General features: G+C 49.4%; 1 protein-coding gene across 9 annotated transcripts in view; it reads right to left on the bottom strand.

Moving 5' to 3' along the window:
- Tacc2 (transforming acidic coiled-coil containing protein 2) overlaps positions 1–25,378 on the bottom strand; it is a 190,705-nt gene that overhangs the window by 140,157 nt on the left and 25,170 nt on the right. For all 9 annotated transcript variants that reach the window (XM_077105524.1, XM_077105516.1, XM_077105517.1 and 6 more), the window contains exon 3: positions 11,245–11,354. In XM_077105524.1, the coding sequence (XP_076961639.1) occupies positions 11,245–11,354 (110 nt within the window). The remainder of the gene's footprint in view (positions 1–11,244; positions 11,355–25,378) is intronic.

Below are 25,378 nucleotides of genomic sequence, written 5' to 3'. Positions count from 1 at the left end.
TATACAGTCTCCCCACCTCTTCCAAAACAAATGCCAGGTGTTTTGCTGCATTTCCTTTTAAACCCAGGAAAGCATCGGTATTGCAGCTTCAATGTTTTCAGAGAACTGAGGATGGAGAAAGGCTCAGAAAGACTTGTTAATTACAAGAGGGTTGGCCTCAGGGGGCCAGGGGACGACTAAAGGAGACACAGAAAGGTGGCGATCCCTGGAGGTGGCGAGCAGCAAGGCGAGCCCTGCCGTTGCCCAGCCTGAGGCCTGGAGAGGTGGGGTGGGCAGCTTGGGGCCAGGCCAGGTTGACATTCTCCCTGACGTGGGGAGCTGGGGCCTGGTATCTGGGGAGGGAAGAGAGCTGAAGCCCCAGGGCAGAGCCCCGTAGAAGAGAGGTCTGGGAATTCCAGAAAAGAACAAGGTACCCATCAGTATGTGCCGAGACCATGACACCAGGTACAGACGAGCGAAAGGTTTAGAGGGAAAAATCCCCTCAGCCACGGAGCTGGGAATAGCTCCTGTTCCCAGCAGGAGCGGAAACTCATATTTCATGGGGTTTCTGTTAAAGTTCTCAGAAGGCTCTTGCCTCAGTCGTGGGGAAAAACATCCCTCACCCACACACTTCTCTCGTCCCATCTACCAAAGCAAGACCCCAAAGGATTAAGCTGTTCCAAATAACTGCATCCCAGAGCAAAGTTCAAGAATATTTATAGGATCACAAAAATATCCAGACCCTAAATAAAAGCTCAAAGTCCACAATGTCTGGCATGCAGAGCAGCAGGGAAACATGATCCATGACGAGGAGAACAATCAAGTCATCAAAATTGACCCCGAAAAGTCACCGTCAAATTAGACACTTTAAAAAAATATTATAGGGGGGCTGGGGATGTGGCTCAAGCAGTAGCGCACTCGCCTGGCATGCGTGCGGCCCGGGTTCGATCCTCAGCACCACATACAAACAAAGATGTTGTATCTGCTGATAACTAAAAAAAAATAAATATTAAAAAATTCTCTCTCTCTCTCCTCTCTCACTCTCTCTTAAAAAAAAAAAAAAATTATAGAGGGGCTGGGGATATAGCTCAGTTGGCAGAGCACTGGCCCAACAGAAATAAGGTCCTAGCACCTCAAAAGTAAATAAATAAACTGTAACTGCATTCCATATGTTAAGGAGACTTGAGGAAAGATTGAGCCTGTTGGGCTGGTATTGTGGCTCAGCGATAGAGCGCTCACCTAGCACGTGCGAGGCACTGGGTTTGATCCTCAGCACCACATAAAAATAAATAAATAAATGTCCAACTAAAAAATGTATATATTTTTTCTTTTTATTATTATTAGTTGTCAAAACATTACATAGCTCTTGACATATCATATTTCATACATTTGATTCAAGTGGGTTATGAACTCCCATTTTTACCCCGTATTAAAAAATGTATATTAAAAAAAAGATTGAGTCTATTAAATACAGACATGGAAGACATAAAAAGACCCCCATCAAACTTCTGGAGATGAAACTACAATGTTTAAAGTGAAAAGCACACTGGGAGAGAATACGACAGATTAGCCACTGCAGAGAAAAAACTCAGTGGACTTGAAGACAGCGATAGAAAGGTACCAAACGACACAGAAATGAACAGGGCGTCACCGAGCTGTCGGATGGCTTCCAGGAGTCGAACACATGTGTGATATTGGAGTCCCCAAGAGAGGGGAAGTAAGAAACTATTTGAAGAAATATTTGAAAAGTTTCCAAATGCAATGTAAACTAGAAACCTACACACCAGGAATCTCAGCTGACTCCATGCACGAGGAGCAGGGAAAACTCCGCACCCAGGCGTGTGGTGACCAAATCGATTAAAATCAGGGGAAAAGGAGAGAATATTGGAGGTAGCTAGGGGAAAAAAGAACAAAGATAAGGATAGCACCAAATATGTCCCTGGAAATAACACAAGTCAAATACAGCCGGGTGGTGTCGTTAAAGTTCTAAAGGAGAAGGATTCTTTACTAAAAGAAAATATCTTCCTAAATTCAGGTGAAATAATTTTTTTTTTTTTTCCAGGCACAAATGCTTAAAGAATTAACCACCAACAGACCTACATTTCAAGAAATGTTAAAGGAAGTTCTTTAAGTGATAGAAAAGACCAGGTGGTAACCTGATGACCAAGACCTACACAAAAGAATGAACACTTTACTTACTATTTAAATTTCTCTTAAAAGATAAGTAGGTGGGGGCTGGGGTTGTGGCTCAGCAGTAGAGCACTCGCCTCGTACATGTGAGACCCTGGGTTCGATCCTCACCACCACATAAAAATAAATAAGTGAAATGAAGGTATTGTATCCAACTACAACTAAAAAATAAATTTTAAAAAAAGATAAGTAGGTGGAGTTTTATTTATTGTTGTTTTGTTTGGCAGTGCTGGGGATTGAACCCAGGGCCTATGTGCATGCAAGGCAGGCACTCTACCAACGGAGCTATAACCCCATCCCCCAATAAGTAGGTGTTTAAAATAAAAACATGTGCTATGGGATTTGTAACTTACATAAAAGTAAAGTGTCTGACAGAATTAGCATAAGGCTAAAAGAGGAAAAACAGATTTACAGTTAAGACTCTTCTAAAATGTTAAATGACATAAATGTCACTTAAAAGCTGATTGTGGTAAATTAAAGAGGTATAGCATAGTTCCTAAAGCAACCACTAAAATAGCATATATACTTATAGATAATAAGTCAAAGGGGAGAAAAATAGAATTATAAAAATAACAAATTACACATGTAATCCCAGCAGCTTGGGAGGCTGAGGCAGGAGGATGGAGAGTTCAAAGCCAGCCTCAGCAAGGGTGAGGCGCTAAGTAACTCAGTGAGGCCCTGTTTCTAAATAAAATACAAAATAAGGCTGGGGATATGGCTCAGTGGTCAGGGTACTCCTGAGTTTAATCCCTAGTACCAAAAAATCAAAAATAAAAATAACAAATTAATCAAAAAAAAAAAAAAAAAAGAAAAAAGAAAGGATATGGATAGATAGAAAATATAATTGTAGACTATAGAACTAAACCAACTGTGTTAATAATCTCATTAAATATAAATGTAATAAATACTCCAACTAAAAAGCAGAGATTTTCAGAGCAGATTAATAGAACAAAATCCTATGTTGCCTACAATAAAGGCACAAATAAATTAAAATAAAAAGAATGGGATGGGATATACCATGCAATCAAAACAAAATCATTGTTTGTATTGTATCAGACAACATAGATTTTGGAGAAAATATTACAGGCACGAAGAAGATCATTTCATAATGCCCAAGGGTTCAATTCAGTAAAAATTCTAAAAATTTTTAATGTATCTAATAATCACAGAGCTTCAAAATATGAAGTAAAAACTGACAGACTCAAAAGGAGAAATAGATAAATTTACAATTATGTTCTGATGTTTCCACTCCCCCTTCAATATTTGATGGAACAAGTAGATGGAAAATCAGTTTGCATGTAGAAGACCTGAACAATATGATCAACCATCTTTAGCTAGTAAACACGTGTTGAACACCATCCAATAGCAGCAAAATAACTTTCAAGTACAGGCAGAACATTTACAAGACAGACCATACATATCCTCTGCATTAAAACAGGTCTCAGGGCTGGGGTTGTGGCTCAGTGGCAAAGTGCTTGCCTAGCACATGTGAAGCACGAGTTCAATTCTCAGCACAATAAATAAATAAATAAAATAAAGGTCCATAGACAACTAAAAAAAATCTTTAAAAACACAGGTTTCAATAAAATTAAGATAAATTCAAACTATCCAATGTATTTTATCTGACTATGATGGAATCAAATTAGAAAGCAAAAACAGAAAAATATCCAGAAAATCTCCAACTATTTGGAAACTAAAAAACATAATTCTAAAGGAGTCAAAGGAAAATCAGAAAGTATTTAAATTGAATGAAAATGAAAACACAAATACAAAATTTGTAGACTACAGTTAAAAAAGGACCCAAGAGGCACACAGAACACTGAAACCCTTAGATTTAAAAAGGCCTGAAATTAATGACCTCAAAACTGGAGACACTGGTTACACAACAATGTGAACATACTTACTACCACCAAATTGCACACTTAGCAATGATTAAGATGGTGAATTTCACATTCTGCATTTTTACCACAATAAAAAAATATAAAAAAATCAACAAGTAGCAATATGTAAAAGAAACCAGTTACTAAACAGAACTCACTTTTTAATCCCATTTGGGTGAAATTCAAGAATTTGCAAAAATAACCAATGGTGACAACGTCAGAATGGTTACTCTCTTGGGCAGAGAGATCAGAAAGGAGCATGAGAGAACACTCTGAAGTCTAGATTTGGGTGTGAATACAGAAGCACACAGGTGTGGCAGAACCTCACCAGGCTCTCAGATTTAGAGGCCTCTCAGTGTGCATTTCATGCCAACTTGTTAAAAATAATAGGAAAAGAAAGAAACTATAGAGACGGCTTTTAAAAAGGTAGAAGAGAATCAGTGAGGGTCAGGGGGATGAAGGGAGACCAATAGGTGGAGCAAAGGACGTTTAAAACAATGAAGCTCAATTGTATGGTCTTGTGATGGAGGACACTACGCATCTGTCAACCCAGAGCCGGAACAGCACTGTGATCCTAACGTAAAGGCCAGAAGCAAACATAAAGCATTGATATCGACTCATGAATTGTAAAAAATACATATGTTATGTATGATATTGATAACCGAAGAAATGTATGAAGGAGAGCAAGTGAGAACTCACCATGCTATCTGCTTAATTTTTCTGCAAACCTAAAATTGCTCTTAGAATAGTTGATTATCCATACACACACACACACACACACGCACACACACACCCCTACATAGAAAGTGTATGTGTGTATATACACATAGAAGGAACATCCTATATATCTACATATACACACACATATGATATGGCTTGGATATGCGGCATCCCCCAAGCTCCTGTGTCAATGCTGGAATACTGGGAGCTAAAGTGACTGGATTACAAGAGCTGGAACCTAATCAGTCCATCCTGGTTTGAATGGACTGACGGGTGGTAACTGTAGGAGACAGGCCATGGCTGGAGGAGATGGGTCGCTGGGGGCGTGCCCTGGAAGGGCGCATCGTCCCTCTTGGGCCCAGGGCAGTGCAGTCACCGTCTAGATCTAAGACCTCAGAGTCGCAAATCAATTCTCTCTCCTCCAAGTTGTTCTTCTTAGGTATTTTGGTCACAGTGACATAAAAGTCGACTAAAACAACAAATGTATATATTGAAAATATAGCTCTCCCACACCCGAGAAAAGAATGAGAAAACAAACCCGGAGAAGTGTGAGGGAAGCACTAGCATTTTAAGAGCAGCCGTCTACACGGCAGGGGCCTCGGTGACATTTCCCCTGGGCTTTCCACTTTTTCCTTGGCTCCAAGCTGTTACAGTTAATGGGGATGATCTCACGAGGGAAAAATACTCCTCTTCCCCTCATCTGAGGACTGAAAATGCCTGCTGAAACCAGAGGAGCAGGAAGCAGCAGACACCACCTACTCAGCCCCGATGGCCCTTCACCAGTGTCAAAAGTCAGGGCTCACTCCTTCCCCCTCTGCCATTCTGCGCTGAGTTTACTTCCGGCCAGAGGTAAATAATGAGTCAGGAGCAGGACAAGGACGGGAGGCTCCGGGGCTCTGCCCGACACTCCCTGGCTGAGCAGAGCAAGCAGCAGATCCGGGCCTTTGCAACACCTTGGAAGAACAGAGCTCGGCCACCCAGGCTGTGTGGCTGGGAGCTGGTCCCGTTGCTCTAACAGACTGGACCTTCCCGAGTTTTACTTATCTCCAAGAACCGAATTTGTTTACCGGGAAATTAAAATTTAAGGATTGACTGAGGTTTGCTTCCTTGATTATGAAGGCCACAGCATAAATACATTCAGACTCCTGCGAGCCAGTTTATGGTTGTAACTCTGGGTTTTGGTGGCATCAGACCAAGCTGGAGTCTGGTAGCCCTCGTGCCCCTGATATCTATGTGGCCCAGGGCAAGTTCCTTAATTTTTCTGGGCCTTGGTCTCCTCCTGTGGCCCCTCAGGTCCTCTGCATGTACCCACGCAGAGCAGGTGGATGGGATGAGCTTCGCCTGGCCCAGCGTGCACGTGGCAGACGATTCCCGCTAATGACGGGGGTGGGCGGTGAGAGCTGACACTCTTGCCTTGCATTTGAAACCAGTTATTTCACTTTTCAAGCCACGGTGTCTACTCTTCCAAGCGGCTAACACCAAGGACTTTTTATTCTAAAGAGGAGTTTGTCTTCTGAAAAAGCCAAAAATTTTGATTTTAACCAGTGCTTTAGGCCATTCTGGTCAGGTGGGCCTGGCAAGAGCTCACCGCTTCACAAACTTCCCTGCTCACAAGAATCACCTGCTAGGAACAGATCACTCCACAGTGAGCAGCACTGCTTCAGGGCCCTGCTGGGGCCTAGGAAATGAAGTATTTACCCAACACCCAGGTGAATCCCATCATCCAGCGGGATGGGAGTCACGGCCCCAATGGTTCCATTTACTGTGGTCCACCCCAATGCTGATCTCTCCTGCCGTCTCAATACAGCATAAAGGCACACAAAGACGGGTACTGGAAGGGGTCAATAGCTGAGTAAACTTGTATAAGTGACTGAAACTGCCCTGAGGATCCCTTAGGATTTGGGGCCACCATCACTCCATTAGACTCACTCCGCCATTGTCAGGGGCCTGCTTTAATAAAGCCAGGCCAACAGAGTCCCCGCAGATAACCTCAGTCGTTCCTTCAACACGCCTAAGCTCCAGTTTCCCCAGATAGCTTTCTGGGGTGGAATACTCTGTTTCCCAGTTTCCAATGTCTTTCTTCTGGGATCTTGGTGCAAGGCCTTAGCATCTTCTTCAACTCCAACCTTCTGCGCATACCCAGGTAAGCAGGTGTCCTAAATTCTACCTTGGGATTGGGTTCAGGCCACCATCCCAACCACAGGACATCCCTGATGGCCCTTTCAGGTCCCACCCTCCTGGGCACTGATCAAGGGTCTCTAACTTCATCTTCTGAACCTTTCCTGGAATGCCTAAGCCCTGGTTTAAAAAAATCCCAGAGCTCTTCCCTGGCAGCCTGTTACCTTCAGGATAAAACCCCACCCAGTCTGCTTACTTCCTGCTCTGGCTCCAGAGATCTGACTCAGGAACTCTGCCCCCACCTGGATTGGCCTCAGCAAGGGGCCCCTTAAGCTCAAGTTCCCCCACCATCTGGAAAGGTCTGCTCATCTGAACCCCAACAGCACTAAGCCCCGGCTCCACACAAGGGCATAGCCCATGCTGCAATCTTCAGAGCACAGCCTGGACCCTCAGCACCAGTGTCACCTGGTGTTTTGGGCAGCTTTGTCACTGCTGTGACAAACAGACCTGGCCAGAACAATTTTAAGGAGGTAAAGTTAATTTGGGGGCTCACAGTTTCAGAGGTCTCAATCCATAGATAGCAGGCTCCATTCCTCGGGGCTCAAGGTGAGGCAGAACATCATGGCGGATGAGGGTAGTGGAGGGAAGCGACTCATGTGATGATCAGGAAGCAGAGTGAGACTCCACTCACCAGATACAAATATATATACCCCAAAGGCACAAGCCCAATGCCCCACCTCCTCCGGCCACACCCTATTGCAATCAGTTCCTACTCAGTTAATCCCTATTAGGGTGTTAATTCGATGAGTTTAGGCTCTCATAACCCAATCATTTCTCCTCTAAGCCTTCTTGCGATCTCCACGTGAGCTTTTGAGGACACCTCCCATTCAAGCCATAGCACCTTTAATCTGTTAGGAATACTGGTTCCCAGGCCTCACCCTGGACCTACCCAGACCAGACTCCCTGGAGGAGAAGCCCAGCAGTTTGCATCTGCACCGGCCTTGCAGGTGATCCTGAAGCCCGTTCAAGTTTGAGAACTACTGGATAATAGTTGAGGCTCTAAGCAGGTGAGTTTCCATTTCTTAGTGACATAGGTGCCAGAAATTCCCCAAGGGATCACCCAGAGTCATCCTTAGAAAAAAAGCCAGGCATCTTTCAAGTTGGCTGGGAGCCTTCCTTGGAAAGATAAGCAAGTGTGATTTGGAACATAGGAAATGGCAGATATCCAACAATTTTTCACCTACAGAAACAGTAATTTCCTGTGATGCAACCTAATGGTTCTATTATGGGGAAGCTTGTGTTTTGCAGGTTTAAAGGAAAGGGCTACCCCTTCCCTGGTTGCTGGTACCCAAGGAGGGAAGGGTTCCAAGACACAGCAGGCCTAGAAGCACTTGAGACACTGGTATCCAGGAGGCTGTGCTTAGGGGTAGGTGCTGGGCAGTATGAAGTGTTACCTGGAGCTAAGCGTCACCTGGGAGGGCAGGATCATCCTCCCTCCAAAATGCAAGGCTGGTCAGAGATGGCAGGGAGCATCACCCAGCATCTGCAGGGCTGGACTATGCAGGGCCAAGTTACAACAGCGACACCACGTGGCAACCAGGAAGCAAAGCAGTTGAGCTGAAGGGACCCCAGGCTCCTTCTATTTGAGTGGAGAACATACCCGCTTTGGGGAAGTGTAAACCCTGAGTTCTAGTATAATTCAAAGGCAGAAGGAACCCTCGGGGCCAAGCAATGGACGTCCTGCTGCCAAGACAGATTATGTGATGGTCTAAACCTGTTTCCTCATCTGTGGAGTGAAGATGGGCTGAGAGACAAGCCTTGGAAACACCAACATGCGCCTCTCTGCACAGCTGTCCCTCCATATCTGCTGGGGATTGTTCCAGAACCCCTCAGACACCAAAATCCAGAGAAGCCTGATTCCATTACACGCATCGACAGGGTACATCCTCCTGAACGCTTGCAGTCACCTCTAGACTACTTATCATGCCTAACGTGGCAAACGTTCAGGACAAATGCCGATTTTTCTGGGATATTTTTGACCCACGGGGCTGGGGACAGTGTGGCCAGACCAACGGGCATCTCATTGGTGATGGTCCCTTTACCATGAGGCCCCAATACACCAGGCCTCAGTGGAGGGGTGTCCCAGTGCCAGCTGCCCTGGGTATGCTCACCAGCCTGGCTGAGCAAGGCCGTGTCACAAGGGAACTGGTTCACAGAAGGCAAACTTTAATTTTGTACACAGAGCCCGTGACATAGCGTCTGGCACACAAATGCAATATGAGCATTAAATACGACGGCTATCCTGCTGGTGGCCAAGGCTCCTGTGACTCAGGAGCTGGTGCCCATCTCTCCTCCCCAGGCATCCTGACTTCACATGGGACAGACTCATGGTCAATTCCTGGGGAAGTCAGAGGCCAGCTGCTGGAAATGCAGCCATTTATTGAGGATAATCCTGATTTTGTTCTGCAGCGCACAGGGCCTTGCTCCCTCTAGGTAAGCCCCCTACCACTGAGCTGCCCCCAGTCCCAGCAGTCCTGTTTCTACCCTGAACAGGAAGTTGCTGCTCTGGGCTTGGTCTTGGAAGGCAGCTCTTTTATGCTCAATCTGCACGCCAATGAGAGCAGTTCTTCTTCCAGGCAGAAATAGTTGACTAATAATTGTCTAAAGCTGGGGAATAAGCAAGAAAAGACCTTTGCGCAACTCTTGCTCTTCAGTCCAGCTGTGACACAGGCCCCAGAAAGATGGGGAAGGGAGAGCTGGACCCTTGGTCTTAGCCAGCAGTGTTTCCTTTGCACTGAATTCCAGAAAAGATAATACCATTCACTGGATTCATGATCCTTGGAGCCAGTTTAGAGGTCTGATTAGAACTGAACATTAAAACTGAGGCTGAGGCAAGAGGATCACAAGTTCAAGGCCAGCCTGGACAACTTAGCAAGACCCTTTCTCAAAATAAATAAAAAGGGCTGGGGGTATAGCTCAGTGGTAAAGTTCCTCTGGGTTCAATCTCCAGGACCAATAAAAATCCTATGTCCTAATACCCTGATAAACAGACTGAACAGGTATCAGCCCCTGGAATTTGGAGAGGCAAGGAGGCACCACTATTGGCAGAGGGCAGGAGTCAAAGGTGCCTGCTGATCAAGGCATCATTCCAAGGCCCTCAACAAAGAATAATGTGCTGCCCACATTGATCATCATTTCCCTAAAGAAATATAAGGCTGGGGGCTGGGCTGTGGCTCAGTGGAAGAGCACTTGCTTAGCACATGTGAGGTTCTGGGTTCGATTCTCAGCACCGCATGTAAATAAATAAAATAAAGGTCCATAGAAAGCTAAAAATTACTAAAAGACAGAAGGAAATCTAAGGCTGATGCTGAGAGGTTCCAAGTATTTCCTGCAGAAACCACACAGCCCAAGCCACCCAGAAAGGAATACCCCCAGGTGTGGCAATTCCTGCCACCAGGGGTCACCAGGGTTATGTACCCAAAGCGCACAATGTTGCCTAGAGTTCAGGTTGAGGAGCTATTTATTACAGGGCCTGTTGCCACCTCCAGCTCCGAGAACTGTGATGGGCTCAAGGCTGGATTTCTGCGTTGGGTTCCGAGAGCTCTTGTTCATTTGTGCCTTCAGGGCTGTATGATCAGGAGTCTTGGAAGTTCAATTCTGCCTGGGGGCTATTCTCCTCGGGGAGTTGAACCCATAAGTAGTTACTAATTAGCTCCAGGGTTTCTGGCCTGTTTCTGCTGGGGACTGAGTCTGCAGCCCTGGGCTTGTGAATACCCCAAAACTATAGGTTCAGAACACGATGTGGGGAGAAGTCCGGAGGGAGTCACGGCAGGGAAACCCCGGCCTGGCTGAGCATCATGAGATGAGGAGCCACTGACCAATGGCCCAGGGCTCACTGGCCATGTCCCCCTGCCACAGGGTCACCTCCAGGGCTTCTGGAATTCGTCTCCCCGCCTCCCTGGGTGGCTTTAGGAGTTGCTCCCTGAAGCCCCTGTTCCAGGGTCGGGTGCCTACACAGCCTCCAGCCTGGAGCACGGGCCACGTGGTCTCTGACCATCCTCCTGGAAGCACTGATCTTCCCATTTCCAGGTCTGACCGTACAGCTAACTAACCTGGAGTGTCGATTACTAATTCTGGGGAGTGTGTAATTACTAATTTCACCTGCGGCAGAGAAACCATTACTTTTCTAATCAGTGCAGGTGTGGCCAGCCCAGAGCGGTCTAGGAGCCACGGCCTCACCACGGGACCTCTCACAGGTGTACAGGTGGATTTCCCAAAGCCAACCAAGCAAAGCAAATGCTGGAGGGGCAGCAAGCCGGCCATGCCTCGCTGTGTCCACCCCAGGGCGGCTCCCTACCTGGTCAAGTCCCTGTGGTCCGGGCTTCCCGGTGGGTCCCCCTGCTTCCCTTTTGTATCCTGACCGTCCTCAGGTGGTTGCGCGGATCTTGGGTTCACAGTTGAAGTCCTCTGAGAAAGAAGAAAGAGAAATCAGGAAGGACTCAGATAAGCATCTAGAAAGCGCTGGAACTCTTCTCAAGAGGCCAGTGACCAGCACATTGTCACCCGGCGGAGCCCCACCGGGCACAGAGTTAGGCTTTGAAGATATGTGGTGAGCAGAGCAAGGCGGCCTGCTCCCATCTAAAGAGAAGAAGCACAGGTAGACGGGCCATCCCAGCTGGGCAGCAGGACCGGTATGGCAGGACTCCAAGGGCAGCGGCATCTGCTCCCAGCGAAAGTGGAGAGGGTTCATCTCGGACCTGAAAGTGTCCACGCGCCTGTGGCTCCACTCTGGATGGTTCCACAAACCATGACTCAGCTGGAAACCGGCGGGGGTGGGGGGACTGGCCGAGAAATGAGGCCTTGCAGCCGGGTCAGCCCCACTGGGCTTCTACCCTCTCCCAGACCAGGTCACCTTTTCTTTCACTCCTTCAATAAACATGTCCCCTGCTGATTTTTAAGACCAAGATGCAAAAATAAGGCTTGGTTAAAACTTCAAATCTCAGGACAAAAAGAGATGAGACCTTTTACACACTTGATTTAAATGATGTTCACTGAAATATAACACAAAGTTCAGGAGAGGGAGAAGGTTTTTTCTCTATTTTTAAACTCAAACCATATTTTCAAAAGCAGTGGTTGACTTTTATTTCATTTTCCCCGCAGTGTCCTGAGCCCCCCTTTTTCACGCCCACCAAACAACTCACACCCCTACTCTGGGACTGTCTGCCTTCAAAGAACTCTTCTACCTGTCTTCTGTCGCCAAGGTCTCATGACCCCCTCCCCTCCCCCCCCCCGCCCCGCACCCACTGGAATATGGACAAGACTCAGGCCAGTCCCCCATGACTCCCTGGGGAGAAGCGGAGAAGCGGAGCAGGGCGATCGGCCCTGAGCTCGAAGCGAATGCAGGCGTTACAGCCTCCCCTGCTCCTGGTCACCATGGAAGAAGGCGGCAGAAGAGCCAGGAGAGCTGGCAGGTAGGGGGAGCCCAGTGGAGAGGCCGGGGAGAGGGCCCTGCTGGTGCCGAGGCCTCGTTTTGTGAGGCCCTGGGGTCCAGCCTCGTTCTGCCCCTTCTGTCCAGAGGTCATGGGATGAGGCCCTGCACTCCCCTTTTGACCCCAGTGAGCACAGGTTGGATCTCTGTCACTTGCAATCCAGAGAGTGCATCTATAGATCACCGGAGGCGTTTTGAGGGGGGGGGGAGGTGCCACTTTGCAGAGCCCTCTTAAGAAAGTCACCGCTGTGCATTAACACAGTCAAAGTTCTGAGAGGTGAAACAGCAGGGGACCCTTTGTTTATGTCCCACTGTTAAGGAGCTGGGTCGCCTGGGACACACCATGAAGGCAGTGAGCACCAGACCTCACTTCTTACTACCTTGCTGAAATCTGGCAACTGATTCAAACTTGCACAACAGAACATTCCCTCGCCTGTGGGTGCCCTTGTGAAACTAGACGGTGGCACTCTCCCGAGAGCACGGCTTGGGAGCCCACGGTACCTCTGTGTGAGCCAGAAGCAGCTTTCCCTCCACCGAGGGGCTGCACCCAGGTCTGGGCACATGGCTTGTGTGGTACCCGGGCAAAACAAATCCGAGTCCCAGCGCCTGGCGGAGAATGTGGTGGTGGAGGCATCGCCAGCCAGGCAAGAGCAGCTCCTCCCGCTCTGTGGGGCTCCTTCCTCCTAGCGGCTGGAAATCTCCCTCCACTGAGGGGTTCTGTTCCCCAATATGACCCAGAGAGAGGCCCACTCTGGCCTGGCCATCACTGGGGAAATCTGGAGATCCTCGTGAGCTAATCAACTCACCCATTGGCCTGGTGCAGTGGTCATTTAGTGACCATCTCTTTTGACACCTTCCAGAAAACAACATTCGAATCATTGATTTTGACGGCTTCAATCATCCAGGGAACATTCATCCAAAACCTGCCATGTGCTCGGCGTGGGGGCCATAGAGGTGACTAAGGCTCCACCCCGCCTTTGTTTGCCCACAGTTGAGGGTGGCAGACCCAGTACCACCTCCACCAGGGGTGACCACAGAGGACAGCCCCAGAGGTCACAGGTGTGCCTCCTGCCTGGAGAGTGGCTCCCAGCCTCCTGGGCCCCCAGAAGGGGGGACCCCCAACCTCTGTAACCTCTAGGTGGAATTCTGTGAATTAATATTGGAGTTTCTGTGGGACCCCAGAGGGCAACTCATGCCCCAGCCTGAGCCTGTGCCTGTGCCTGGGCCTCTTTCTGGGATCCTGACTCTCCTGTTGAATGGACCTGACTTTCAGGTGCCGGCCTGAAGAGCCGGCTGGGTTTGCCTGTGTCTCCTCCCTGCCTGGCCCATTTTTCTGAGAGGTTGGCCAAGTTCTTCCTGCGATTGTGACCAAAGGTAAAACGATAAAGGATGTCCCAGCATTGGGAGGCCCACAGGGTCCAGTGCTAATGTGAACACTCCAGTGGGAAAATCTCCCTCACTGTAGCGGAAACGGGGCAGGCAGCAGAGAACACAGCAGCAGCAACAATAATCATCGCTTCTGTCCTTGAGCAACTGCTAGGGGCCAGCGCTGGGCCAGTATCTCTTCATGAACTGTCACCTGGAGTCTTCACACCCTAGAAGGAAGATGGAGTTTGTGTCCCTGTTTACAGCGTGGCTTCGGAGTTTCAATTACTTGGCTGAGATCACCCAGCAGCGGTCTGAGTGGACAGAGTCTCTGAGTGCAGAGCCAGGACGGGTTCTCTGTCTTCCTGATCTCCTGGGCCAGGAGGGGAGAAGGAGGCCTAGAGAGCCGGGGGGATTCCTCACCCCAGCGGGGCTGCTGACCCCGGCCTGGTGTGACCTCTCTGCTGGCTGAACCATTCCCTGCAAGGGGAGTCCCCTCCCCGCCCTGCAGGGCCTCAGCCCCTGTCTGTGTGTCCAGGAGGGCATTTGCCCGGGAGCACAGTATCAAGACCGGGCACGTTGAAATCACCGTAAATCCAAGCTCCCCGCTGGACGCTTCAGAGGTAGGTTCCTCAACTAGAGAACACCACCTCCTTTGGGTGCGTGGTTTTCATGTTATGTTATAACTCAAGAATGACAGACGGAGTGAACCTGGGTAAGCGTTGTCTTACTCAGTTGATTGTCTGTCAGGCAAACCTCGGCTCCTAACACCTTCAGCTGCCTCCCTTCTAACCACCACGTGATTGTCACTGAATAATGTACAAATAATTTAAAAGATAAGTGTCCTGCCCAGCATTCCACAACCAAAGTTACTTTCTTTTTCTTTTTTTTGGGGGGCGCGGGTATCAGGGGCACTTAACCACCAAGCCATATCCCAAGCCCTTTTTTATATTTTATTTAGTGACAGGGTCTCCCTAAGTTGCTTAGGATCTTGCTAAATTGCTTAAATTACTGACACTGGCCTTAAACTTGCAATCCTCCCGCCTCAGCCTCCTCCGTTGGGATTACAGGCATGTGCCACTGAGCCTGGCTGATCAGTTTCTTTAAATTCTGGAAAGATGTCAACATATCCAGCAGCCCTGACAGACACAAAGGACAGATGGAAAGAGGAGGTGGAAGGGGAACACAGTGAGGGCTGCAACCTGACCTGTCTCTAAAGAAAACAGGGAGCATTTCTGCTTTTTCAGCGTGTCCCATCTTGCTGCTAGAAAGCTAAGCGGCAGGAACAACACCAGCTATCTCCAGCAGAAACAGATTCGGACAGAGTTAAAAGCAACAGGGCAGAGGATGTGGCACAGGGCAGAGTACGTGCTTAGCATGCGCAAGGCCCTGGACTCCATCCCCAGCACCAAAAATAAATCAACCAGTGGCACACTGCTCTTTTCTTTTAAATATTTATTTCTTTTAGTTGTACACAATGCCTTTATTTTTATTGATTGATTTATTTTTATGTGGTGCTGAGGATCGAACCCAGGGCCTCGCATGTACCAGGCAAGCACTCTAACGCTGAGCCACAACCCCAGCCCACACTGCTCTTTTCAAAGTGCTTTGAATCCCCTCTGATTCTTACAAAATCCCTGCTGACTAAACAGGTTGGTAAAAGAATATTTTTCCATTTATCAGATGAGATACAGGTGACTTGCCCAGGTGTTCTGCCTTGAAATGCAGCGTTCTTTCTCAATAATACTCAACACTTAGCTAACATGTGTCTGCTGTAACAGCAAATGTATTATTATAAATTCAGTGTGCGAGTACTGTTCTTTTAAGTGCTTTACATCTTTTTTAAAAAATATGTTGTTAGTTGTCAATGGACCTTTATTTTATTTATTTATTGTGGTGCTGAAAATCAAACCCAGTGTATCACACATTTTAGGCAAGTGCTCTACCACTGAGCCACAACTCCAGCCCTGCTTTACATCTTTTTAAAAAATATTTTTTAGTTGTAGATGGACATAATGCCTTTATTTTATTTATTTACTTTTACGTGGCAATGAGGATCAAACCTAGTCCCTTATACATCCTAGGCAAGGGCTTTACCAGTGTGTGCTACGACCCCAGCTCCAGTGCTTTACATCTTTAAACTCATTTAATTCTTAAAACCCTACTTTGCAGGTAAGAACACACATCAGAGCACAGAGAGGTTAAGCCACTTGCCCAAGGTCACACAGCTGGAAAATGGTGGAGCCAGGATTTGAACCTGAATGGGTTGACATCCAATTTATGCTGCTTTACCATACAGTGGAAATGCTGGCTTTACGGTCCCTGCCATCATGTTGCTGTGCTCCAAGTAACTAAAACAAGTGGACATTTATGAATAATGTGGCACAACTGCCTAGATTTGATGCCTAGAATAGTACCTGGCACTGAAAAGGCAGTCCATAAATATTGGTTGAATTTATGAAAAAAAGATTCTCATTTGGCCTGGCAGCCACTTCTGAGCCAAGGAGAGCACATGCAGCCCTCGGGTGCTCAGTTTTGTCCCACCTCCTGTGGTGTCTTCAAATCCCCTCCCGTCTCCCCAGCCTCCCCACAGTGCCGAGCCTCAGTGCTCGCTGGACCCTGTGGTGCCAACAGGCATCCCCACACACCAGCACGCCTTTCTAAAGTGCCTCTTCCACACTCCAGACAGCAAACCCATCAGCAGTGCCCACGTGACAAACGCACTTGCCCAGTTGCTTCTTCACATCTTTGCTGCCACTTCTTGAGTAAACAAATGCCTTTCTTTGGCTCTGGAATACTCCAGAGCCCTGAGCAGATTTTAAAGCAATCTTTATCCAGTTACAGCAACATTCTCGTCTTGAAAAATACCCTGTGAAAAGCCAATGTATTTCAACATTAAAAAAAAAAAAAAATTCACCCACCTTACTTACCTCTTAAATATGCTCCGTCTCTCTGGCTCATGCCAATAAGATTAATTAAAGCATGCCTCATTAGCATAGCTAGGGCTCCCCACCTCCTCCAGGCTGAAGGAGCTCCTTGGGGCAGCCTGAGCTCAGGTGCATGCTGGGAAGTAGAGCAAAGGTCATCCCCATGGCGCTGGAGTCGGGTTTCAGAAACAACTGCCAGGCTGGCCAAATATGGAGGGAGAACACATGCTCCGTGCTCCAGCCAGCAGGCCGCCCAGCTTCCCTGTCAAGGGCAGCAACTGCTCGCCAGGCCTGCGAGGTCATCCCAGATCTCTCCTCACCTCCAAGAGTACAGGACGGACAGACCTATGCAGGCCGGGAGGACACTGGCCCCGGCCAGTGGGCACTTCCTTTGTCAGGCCAGCAAAGGGGAGCCCACACGGGTGGGATTTCAGCCCTCGGATGTGACACTGCCTGATCGGTGGACGAGACGAACTCGCTCTGGAGTGAGAGCCAGCTGGGTTGAGTCCTCACCCGTGGACTCTGCAGGCTGAGCTGACGGTGCCCGTGTGTAAGGGCTGAGCAGGTTCTGGGTCGACACCCAGAATTAAATAGGCCACTTTCAGTGGGAAGCCGGGGAGCCTCTGCAGGGGACTCTGGACTATCTTTGCAACTTGTCTGTCAATCTAGAAATATTCTGAATAAAAAGTTTATTATTTTAAAAAAGGATGTGTCCGGGCTGGAGTTGTGGCTCCGTGGGAGAGCGCTTGCCTAGAATGTGCAAGGCACTGGGTTTGATTCTCAGCACCACATAAAAATAAATAAAATAAAGGTCCATCAACAACTAATAAAATATTTTTTTAAAAAAAGGATGTGTTTCTTACATTCACGGAACTTTAATAGTGGATACGAATGACATCGACCTTCCCTAACTCAAAAGCATTTGGGTTGCATGTGGTGGACGTCACCCTAAGAGGACCCAGGAACCACAAAGATGCAAGAGGTGATGCGTTCTGACTGCTTTGGTCTGTAGGAGAAAGGAAACTCTGAGACTTCAAGACCACGCCCGGTATTGACATCTGGAATGTATTTGCTATATTAGAAGCAGCCGGGTTCAAGGAGGGCAGAAAACCCTGCCCCAACGCCCTAGGACAGATCCGCTCACCTCTTGGAGCCTCTTTCCCGTCTGTAAAATCCCTGCCCTCCCTCGGTGGTGGCAGGAGCACCTCGTAAACCTGGCAAAGATGCACGCACACAGGAGGGAGCTGCTGCCGGGTGGCCGGCAGTGCACTGCGAGGTCTTCTCCAGCACACCACCGGACACCAGACAGAAAGCTGCGTTCTCCTGCCCTCTGGAATTCCCACGTCCACTCCTTCTCAGGCCGAGGGGCAGGAAGCCCAGGGAGGTGCCCCCACAGCTCCAGGTGGACTGCTGACGTGCATGTGGGCTGACACCTCCCGGGCCACACTTGTAAGAGGGGATCAGTCACAGGGCTGTTTTCAAGGTCAAATAAGATACGACTTGCACATCACTTGGCACAGGGCTAAGCCGTGGCGGAAATCAGACATGCTAGTGATTATAACTATAGGAAGAAACGGACCCAAGGCTCCTTTACTGAGAGCCCCAGTGGCTGCTCCAACGAAGGACAAAGTAGTCAGTCAGGCCCTCAGAAGAGGCGCCTGGCTGAGCCTGGACCCAGGCTATTCAGGTGAGTTGGTGCCTGTGCCAGGGACAGTGATCCCGCCTCTGGACAGGTGTGATGCCTCTACTGAGAGATTCTCCATTGTTATGAATATGGAATTGGCGCTAATTGTCTTCTCACTGGATTTCTTTCCCATTACTGTCCCACCTGCTGTCAGTCCCTGGGAGAAAAGGCTGCCTATTCCGCTGCTAGCCCAAGGCTGTGGTAACGTGGATCCCCTGGGTCCCCCAGGCACTAAAGAAGGCCCTTCTGCTGACTCAGCAGGAGGCATTTGCAGCTGTTGGCGACACACCCACAGCCACAGGCCCTCTATCCATCACAGAGCAGCATGATGAACAGCCGGGGCCAAGGCCACCTTAGGCTGCAGAAGCAGACCCCATTTCCTCCCCAGGGCTTTCTTCTATCTCCAAGCACAGGTGCGCAGGGAGGCAAGGCCCCAGGGAGAGCGGCCTGGGCCCGGCTGCGCTGTATCTGAGGCTGCTGGGCGTGTCTGGGAGCAGCCTGAGTGTCATGAGGGACAGGCAGGACTGGGCGGGCAGCAGAGGCAGCCCAGGGGTGGGCGGAGAGCAGCGTTGGCTGACCTGGTAGAGCAGGCTGCAGGCTCAGTATGGAGCTCTCCCCTGCCACTGGCCTCTCTCCCAACACAGAGCAGAGACCAAAGCTAGGATCTAAACAGCGTGTGCTGATGAAACTAGAAATAACTGTGACCGTCAACGGGTCCCGAGGTGGAGCTACTAAAATTGGCTTTAAGTGGCACCCCCTCTCGCCACAGAAAAGTCTTAACTGAGCTTCTCCAAAAATCTTCCCCATGGCTGATTTGAGGACTATCAGCAAAAGAGTCTCTGCAAAAGAATTCAATAAACTTCCTATTTTCATGTCGCCCTGTTTACTTGGCCACTGGCTGGGAAGATACCAGCACTCCAGGTGCTGGACACCCCCTTACTAGTTTTTCACAAACATATCCAGTAGAGTACTTTGAAGAAATGTGCAAACAAGGCCTCTGGCCTTGAGCTGGGCTTCACAGAGATGTCTACATTTTTAAGATAAGAGAAGTTACCAACTGGGCTCCATGGTACCAGCTGTCAGGGGGAGAATTGAAAGGGGAGAAGAAGCTCTCCCCTTCTCAGGTGTTGTCCTTGAAGGGTTAACTTGCCCAAAACAGTGAAAGAAAAAGCTGCTTTTATGTGAACTTGTGCAGACTGTGAACTTCTGAGCCCCTCCCCTTGCACGCTGGGTACAAAACTCTGAAACTCCCTGAACTCGGGGTTCAGGGGATTAATTAATTACAGCAAAAGCTGTGCCCTCTGAACCTGGCTGCAGCCAAATAAAATTGTTTCCTGCTGTCTTCGGTGCCTTGCCTCGTTTCTCGAGGAACCAAACTGTCAGTAACTCACCCAACCAATGAGCTGTTGCCAAAGAATTGCAAAAGCAAAAATCATCAAAATAATCAGCTGGCCTGCTGCCCAGAGGCTCAGAAGAGAGGTCCTGTCATCCTGACGTCCTCTCTCCTCACTGGGGCCCCTTCCAAACCCCGAGCTGCTCCGTCCTTCATCTGACTGTCTCTTCTGACCTTGCCTCTGCCCCCAGATGGGCCATCGTCCCCCCTCCTAATTGCTCAGGTTCTTCCCACCTTTTCCTGCCTGTCCCTCAGTGACTGACACTGAGGCCCTTTCAAATATGATGATTTTTCTTCCACATTCCAGAATTTCAGGGTTTGGAAAGTGAACCAGAGATCCTGCTGTCCCTGATGTTATCACCAAACTGTTTTGTGTCTTCCCCGCTGAGGAGCCCAGAGCCCTTCTACTGCCCCAACACCAGGGCCCACTGCCTTTCACTGCCCTCACGGGGGTGCCACCCGCCAGCTCCCTGTCACATCTGCTGTGGCTTCTCAGGCTTCTACTCTCTACTATCCCAGGACCTCCACTGCCACCTAGAACAAGGGACTACAGACTGCACGCTTAAAAACAGAGAAAATGTCCCATTTCATTTATGCATTAGCAAAAATCTTGTAAAAACCCCCAAACAGAGGAAAAAGCAGAAGTCCCACCCCCAGCTCATGTAGGAAATGCAATGATGCTTGCCTATGAGCTCACTGTCCGTCTCCCCTACGGAAGGGAAGCTGTGGCTGGGGAGATGGTGGCTGAACCATTCAGGTGCTAGAATAGAGCCTGATAAGCAAATTTTTATTAATTTAACTCATTCTTAACTGATGCATAAAACCAAAAACCATACATACTAATGGAATACTATATGATGTTTTAATTTATGTATATTTTGACAGAGCATTGCAGCACATGCCTGTAATCCCAGCAACCCGGGAGGCTGAGGCAGGAGAATTGCAAATTTGAGGCCAGGCTCCGCAACTTAGCAAGACCCTGTCTCAAAATAAAAAATAAAAATGTGGCTCAGTGGTTCAGCAACTGGGTTTAGTGTACATATCACTGTTTGAATCAGGGTAAACGTATCTATCTCCTCAGACGTTTGTAATTTTTATAGGAAAGCATTCCAGCTCTTGGAGAGGTGGGGCTTCTTCCTCCCGTGTAAGTGTGACTCAGTCCCCACTGCTCAACCTCACCCACCCAGCCCCAGCCTCCAGCAGCCGCCTTCCATTCCCAACTTCTATGAGATCATCTTCTTTAGATTCCTCGGGGGAGCTCACGGTGCCTGGCTCACTTCACTTAACACAATGATCTTCAGATCTATTCACGTTGAATTAAAACAGCTTATTAACTTGCTGGCTTGTTCGCCAGCAAGTCCAGCTTGTCTGGCTCCTTGGCTGGACATAAGTTCCACGAGGCGGGGACCTTGACTGTCCTGCTCCCCTTTGGAACCTCAACACCTAAACCAGCACCTGCACTCCAGGAGCAGGAGCTTGTGCGGAGCCCTTGAGCTCTGCTGCAAAGTGCTATGTGGTCCTGAGCCAGCCCAGTGCCCCTCCCCTGGCAGGGAGCCTTGGACCAGGAGTCCCCAAGACAGCCTCTTGTCCTGAGGCAGTGGGCAAGGGCCTTGACCTCCTGACTGACACCCAAGACAGAACGATGATGAGGATGGCCCTGATCAGGGCTTATCTCCACCCTGATTCCAAAGGTTTTCTTCCAAATGTCTTATGACCCATGGCCACATAAGGCAAGCTGGGCTGCTGACCCAAAGTCTCCCCTTCCAACGTCCCTGTTGAGATGGGGCCAGTCCTTGAAGCAATGTGGGAGGCCACCAGATTGCCCAGCATCCAGTTTGAAAACCACTGGCCTGGGGGCTGGAGTTATGGCTCAGTGGTAGAGCACTGGCCTAGCATCTGTGAGGCACTGGGTCCGATTGTTAGCACATATTTATACTTATATTCTTACCACATATAAATAAGTGAATAAAATAAAGGTCCATCAATATCTAAAAAAAATATTTAAAAAAACCCTCTGGCCTGGCCGTTCTCTATAACCCCTGAGGACCAGGGTTCTAATTCTCACTCCTCCACTCACTCAGGGGAGCAGGATGATTGGCGCCCGAGCCTCTTTCTTCACCTACAAATAGATAGTGACCAGCCTGGGCCTGCCCATCTCAAGGGATTGTGAGAGGCCAAATCAGGCTGGACCCTCACATGTGTTCAAAGGCATCACCAGACTTCGTCATTTCACAACCTCAAATGTCACTCCCTGCTGGAATAGGCAGAGACACGAATCCATCAAGCACCCCATCTGGCACTGGCTTCAGGGTGGAGCACCTCTTAAAGCAAAGAGCACATCACCTTGATGACTAAGCCAGACGTACACCGGCATGACAGGGACTTCAGAGCAGGCAAGCAAGGAGCCGGGGTCTCACTGCCTCCCCGAGCACACCCACAGGTACACGCTGACCCCAATAGCCTCTTCAGGAAAACCACTGTGACATGGAGGGAAAGCATTCATCTGCCCCGACCCTGATGGATGGCAAGGACCTTGGGCAAAGCCAAAGCGGTGAGCTCATCATGCCTGCATCATGCATGCCTGCATCATGACGCTGAGGGTGGATTTGCAATTTAATCTTTTTAATGACTAATTCGTTTTGCCCATTGGAGGCAAAGGTGGGGCCACTACCTTATTCCAGCCTCACTCCAGGATGACAGATATCAAAGCAGAAGAGCATGAAGCATTGGTAATGGCTCCCAGGTCTGCATTCCCAATCCTCTAACAACAGCAGCCTCGTTCCTCAACTCAGAGCACATCAGCCAAGCCAGGTTGGGGATACGCACACCAAAATGTTATTTCTAAAAACCTAAACATGTATTGCTCATTTCTACTGCTTTACAACCTACTAGGGGTCTATGGGATGGACAGGGAGAAGGAGAAACCTAAGTATTCAAATGCACAAGCACACCAGACTGGCTGCAGCCACAGATGTTAGCAGGGCTGAAAGCCACGTGCAGGGCACCACACATCCCATACCTGCACAGCGTCAGGGTTCGGAGGCCACAGGACGACATTACGCAAGTTGGCGTCCTCCTGCTGAAAGCCAAGGGTCCCACGGTTAAGACAGGCGAGAGGAACAGAGACCTGCAGGGCCTCTGGCTTCCACTCCAAGGCCCCAGTGGGCAATGCACTCCTGCGCGGCCTGTTCCCGCCCACCCTGCCCGTGGGCACCCAGGTGGAATCAGACAACAGAAGGAGGGGAAGCCCAGTACCGGGCTGGCTTGTCCCTCATCTTCTGCCCCTGTGACACAGCTGGCCTGCAAACCTGCTCCTTAACCTACAGACAGGAGATTCCTCATCTCACGTCTTTCTTCCCAAGTTCTCTTGTAAGCAGGCTGCAGAGACCCCCAGGTGCATCTTCACAGATGAAGAGCTTGCTGGGAGGAAGGGGGCCTGGGTGGACCCCCACTGCACACAGAGTCAGAGAAACCAGCACAGAGGCGATAGTGACCGTCCAGGTGAGAGGGGAGAGGTTGTGGGAAGGACGAGGGGAAACCTTAGATAAGACGATGTACTGAATCAGTGTCACCTCTGTCCTCTGAGAAACTGCTCCAAACTCTGCAGATGGGCCTCACTGAGCGGGCCTCCCTGTGCCCTCCAGGGGTTGGTGCATGACTTGGACTATTAGAGGGTCCACATTCTGGGCACAGTGTTTGATCCCAGGGAAGGCACACGACACAATCAGGGCTGGTCCAATTCCTTAGGGAGGCCAAATCTGGCTGGACCCTTAGCGGGCAAAAGCATGGGGACCTAGAGTTGGGAAGGGCACTTTTTTTCTTCCTCCAGGCTGAGGGCAGGCCCTTGAACACTGGGGAGTCACAGAGGCAAGTAGAGCAAGACCCAGAGAGGAGGGAACTCAGGTCATCTTTGGAAGCTGTGGGCTAAGCCAACGCGTGGCTGAAGCTGTGGGCTCCTGTTGAGAGCCACAGCTGAAGGGGCCCCAGCAAACTTCCAGCTGCCATCAAACTTCCAGACTGCCGGCTGATGATTGGCTCACAGCGGCCCCAGCAACATCTAGCTGATTGGCTCCTCTGCGGTGATGCTCATTGGGCTGTTTCCCTGCCCTTTCAGACCACGGAGCTGCTCATTGGGGGACTTTTTTTGGCTCTGCCCATGCGACCCAGCCAATCAGCCTCAAGAGCAGGAGGATTGTGGGAGGTGGAGAGGCTGGTGGGTGTAAGAGTGGCTTGTGGGAAGCCAGTGGTGGCAGTTGGGCTCTGAGGGTTTTTCCGGAGGAGCTGTTTTGTTTGGCGTGTGTGGTTCTAAAAATAAAGTTAGTTTCTTTTGACAAGTGGCTCCTGAATCGTGCCCAGCCAGACTGTGGCAGGCTCCCCGTTTCTACCAGCCAATGTTGCCTGTCTCTGCCCACCATCACTGGGGGTGGGCTTCTGTCTCCTGTAGCCCCCAAAGTCCTGATCACACAAAATTCAGAAGGCTAAATACCCAGGCCATCAATCAATCACAGGGTGACACAGCAGATGTGGGGGTGGCAGCATGCAGTGTCAGGGTGGCCTCCGGATTTTGGTCTTGGATGGCAGACCAGATCCTCAAGAGCAGGAGGATTGTGGGAGGTGGAGAGCACAGGAGGAGAAGCAGGATGGTGGTGGGGAGACACTGAGTGGGGTCTGAGGAACTCGGGTGGCTGCAGAGACACGCTGGGTGCGCAATGCTCACGACTGGAGAGGCTGGAGATGAAACTCTGCAGAGCCGGGAAGGCAACCCTGACACTCAACAGGGCCCACATAGCGGGGAGGCTGGGGTGGGGAGCTGGCAGGCCTGGGGAGCAAGGGGTCAGCAGGGCGGGAGGAGGGCATCTAAACCCACACATGTTTACCCTTCTGATTTGTAAGGTCCTGAGGCATTAAAACAGTCATAGCTTGCAAGGCCACGGTGAGATGGGCCCTCACACCCTGAGGAGAGCAGGGGGAGGTGGAATCCCCTTTATGGAAAGCATTTTGCCAAATGCACACAGCAAGAGTCTTGTGAGAGTCCTCACCCTTCACCTGACATGTCCCACTCTGTGAGTCTCTGCCAGGTGACAAAAGCCACCCATTCTAGACAATGGGGAGAGAGTTAAGGCATCCTCACTTTGTCTGAATTCAGGTCAGAATGTTGGAGGCTATATATTATGGTTTGTTTGAGCCTTTAAGGCAGAGAGACCACTCCTCTGGGAACTCCTGGACTGAAGTTCCCCAGGTGGAGAATGCCCGGATCATGCTCCTGGAGATGGGGGTAGCCTGCCAAAGGCCAGTCGACCTGTTTACGCAATACCCCTGCCACACAGAGAAGCAAGCACCTAACAAGACCCCTCCCACTGAACCTTACCCCACCTTTGATGCACTCCCCCTTAAACACAGAATTGGGGCCCTCTTCAGTTGTTCAGCTCCAGTTCTATCAGGTCTGGAAGACCCAACAGATGCTCCGGCTTTTTAAATCTAATCTTTGTCTTTGTCTTATTTCTTACTGATTGTTTCAGGCTTTTTCTTTTCCCGGGTGGCTCACACCTCCTGAGCAGGAACCTGCTCTGTCGGGGTGCTGGCCACCCCATCATATCAAAATTCATCTCCAGTTAGGGAAGTTTGCCCACCCCC

This window comes from Callospermophilus lateralis, chromosome 15, assembly GCF_048772815.1.
Source record: "Callospermophilus lateralis isolate mCalLat2 chromosome 15, mCalLat2.hap1, whole genome shotgun sequence".
NCBI lineage: Eukaryota > Metazoa > Chordata > Mammalia > Rodentia > Sciuridae > Callospermophilus > Callospermophilus lateralis.
Note: the sequence above shows the minus strand (reverse complement) of the source record. Positions and strands in the feature narration are given on the sequence as shown.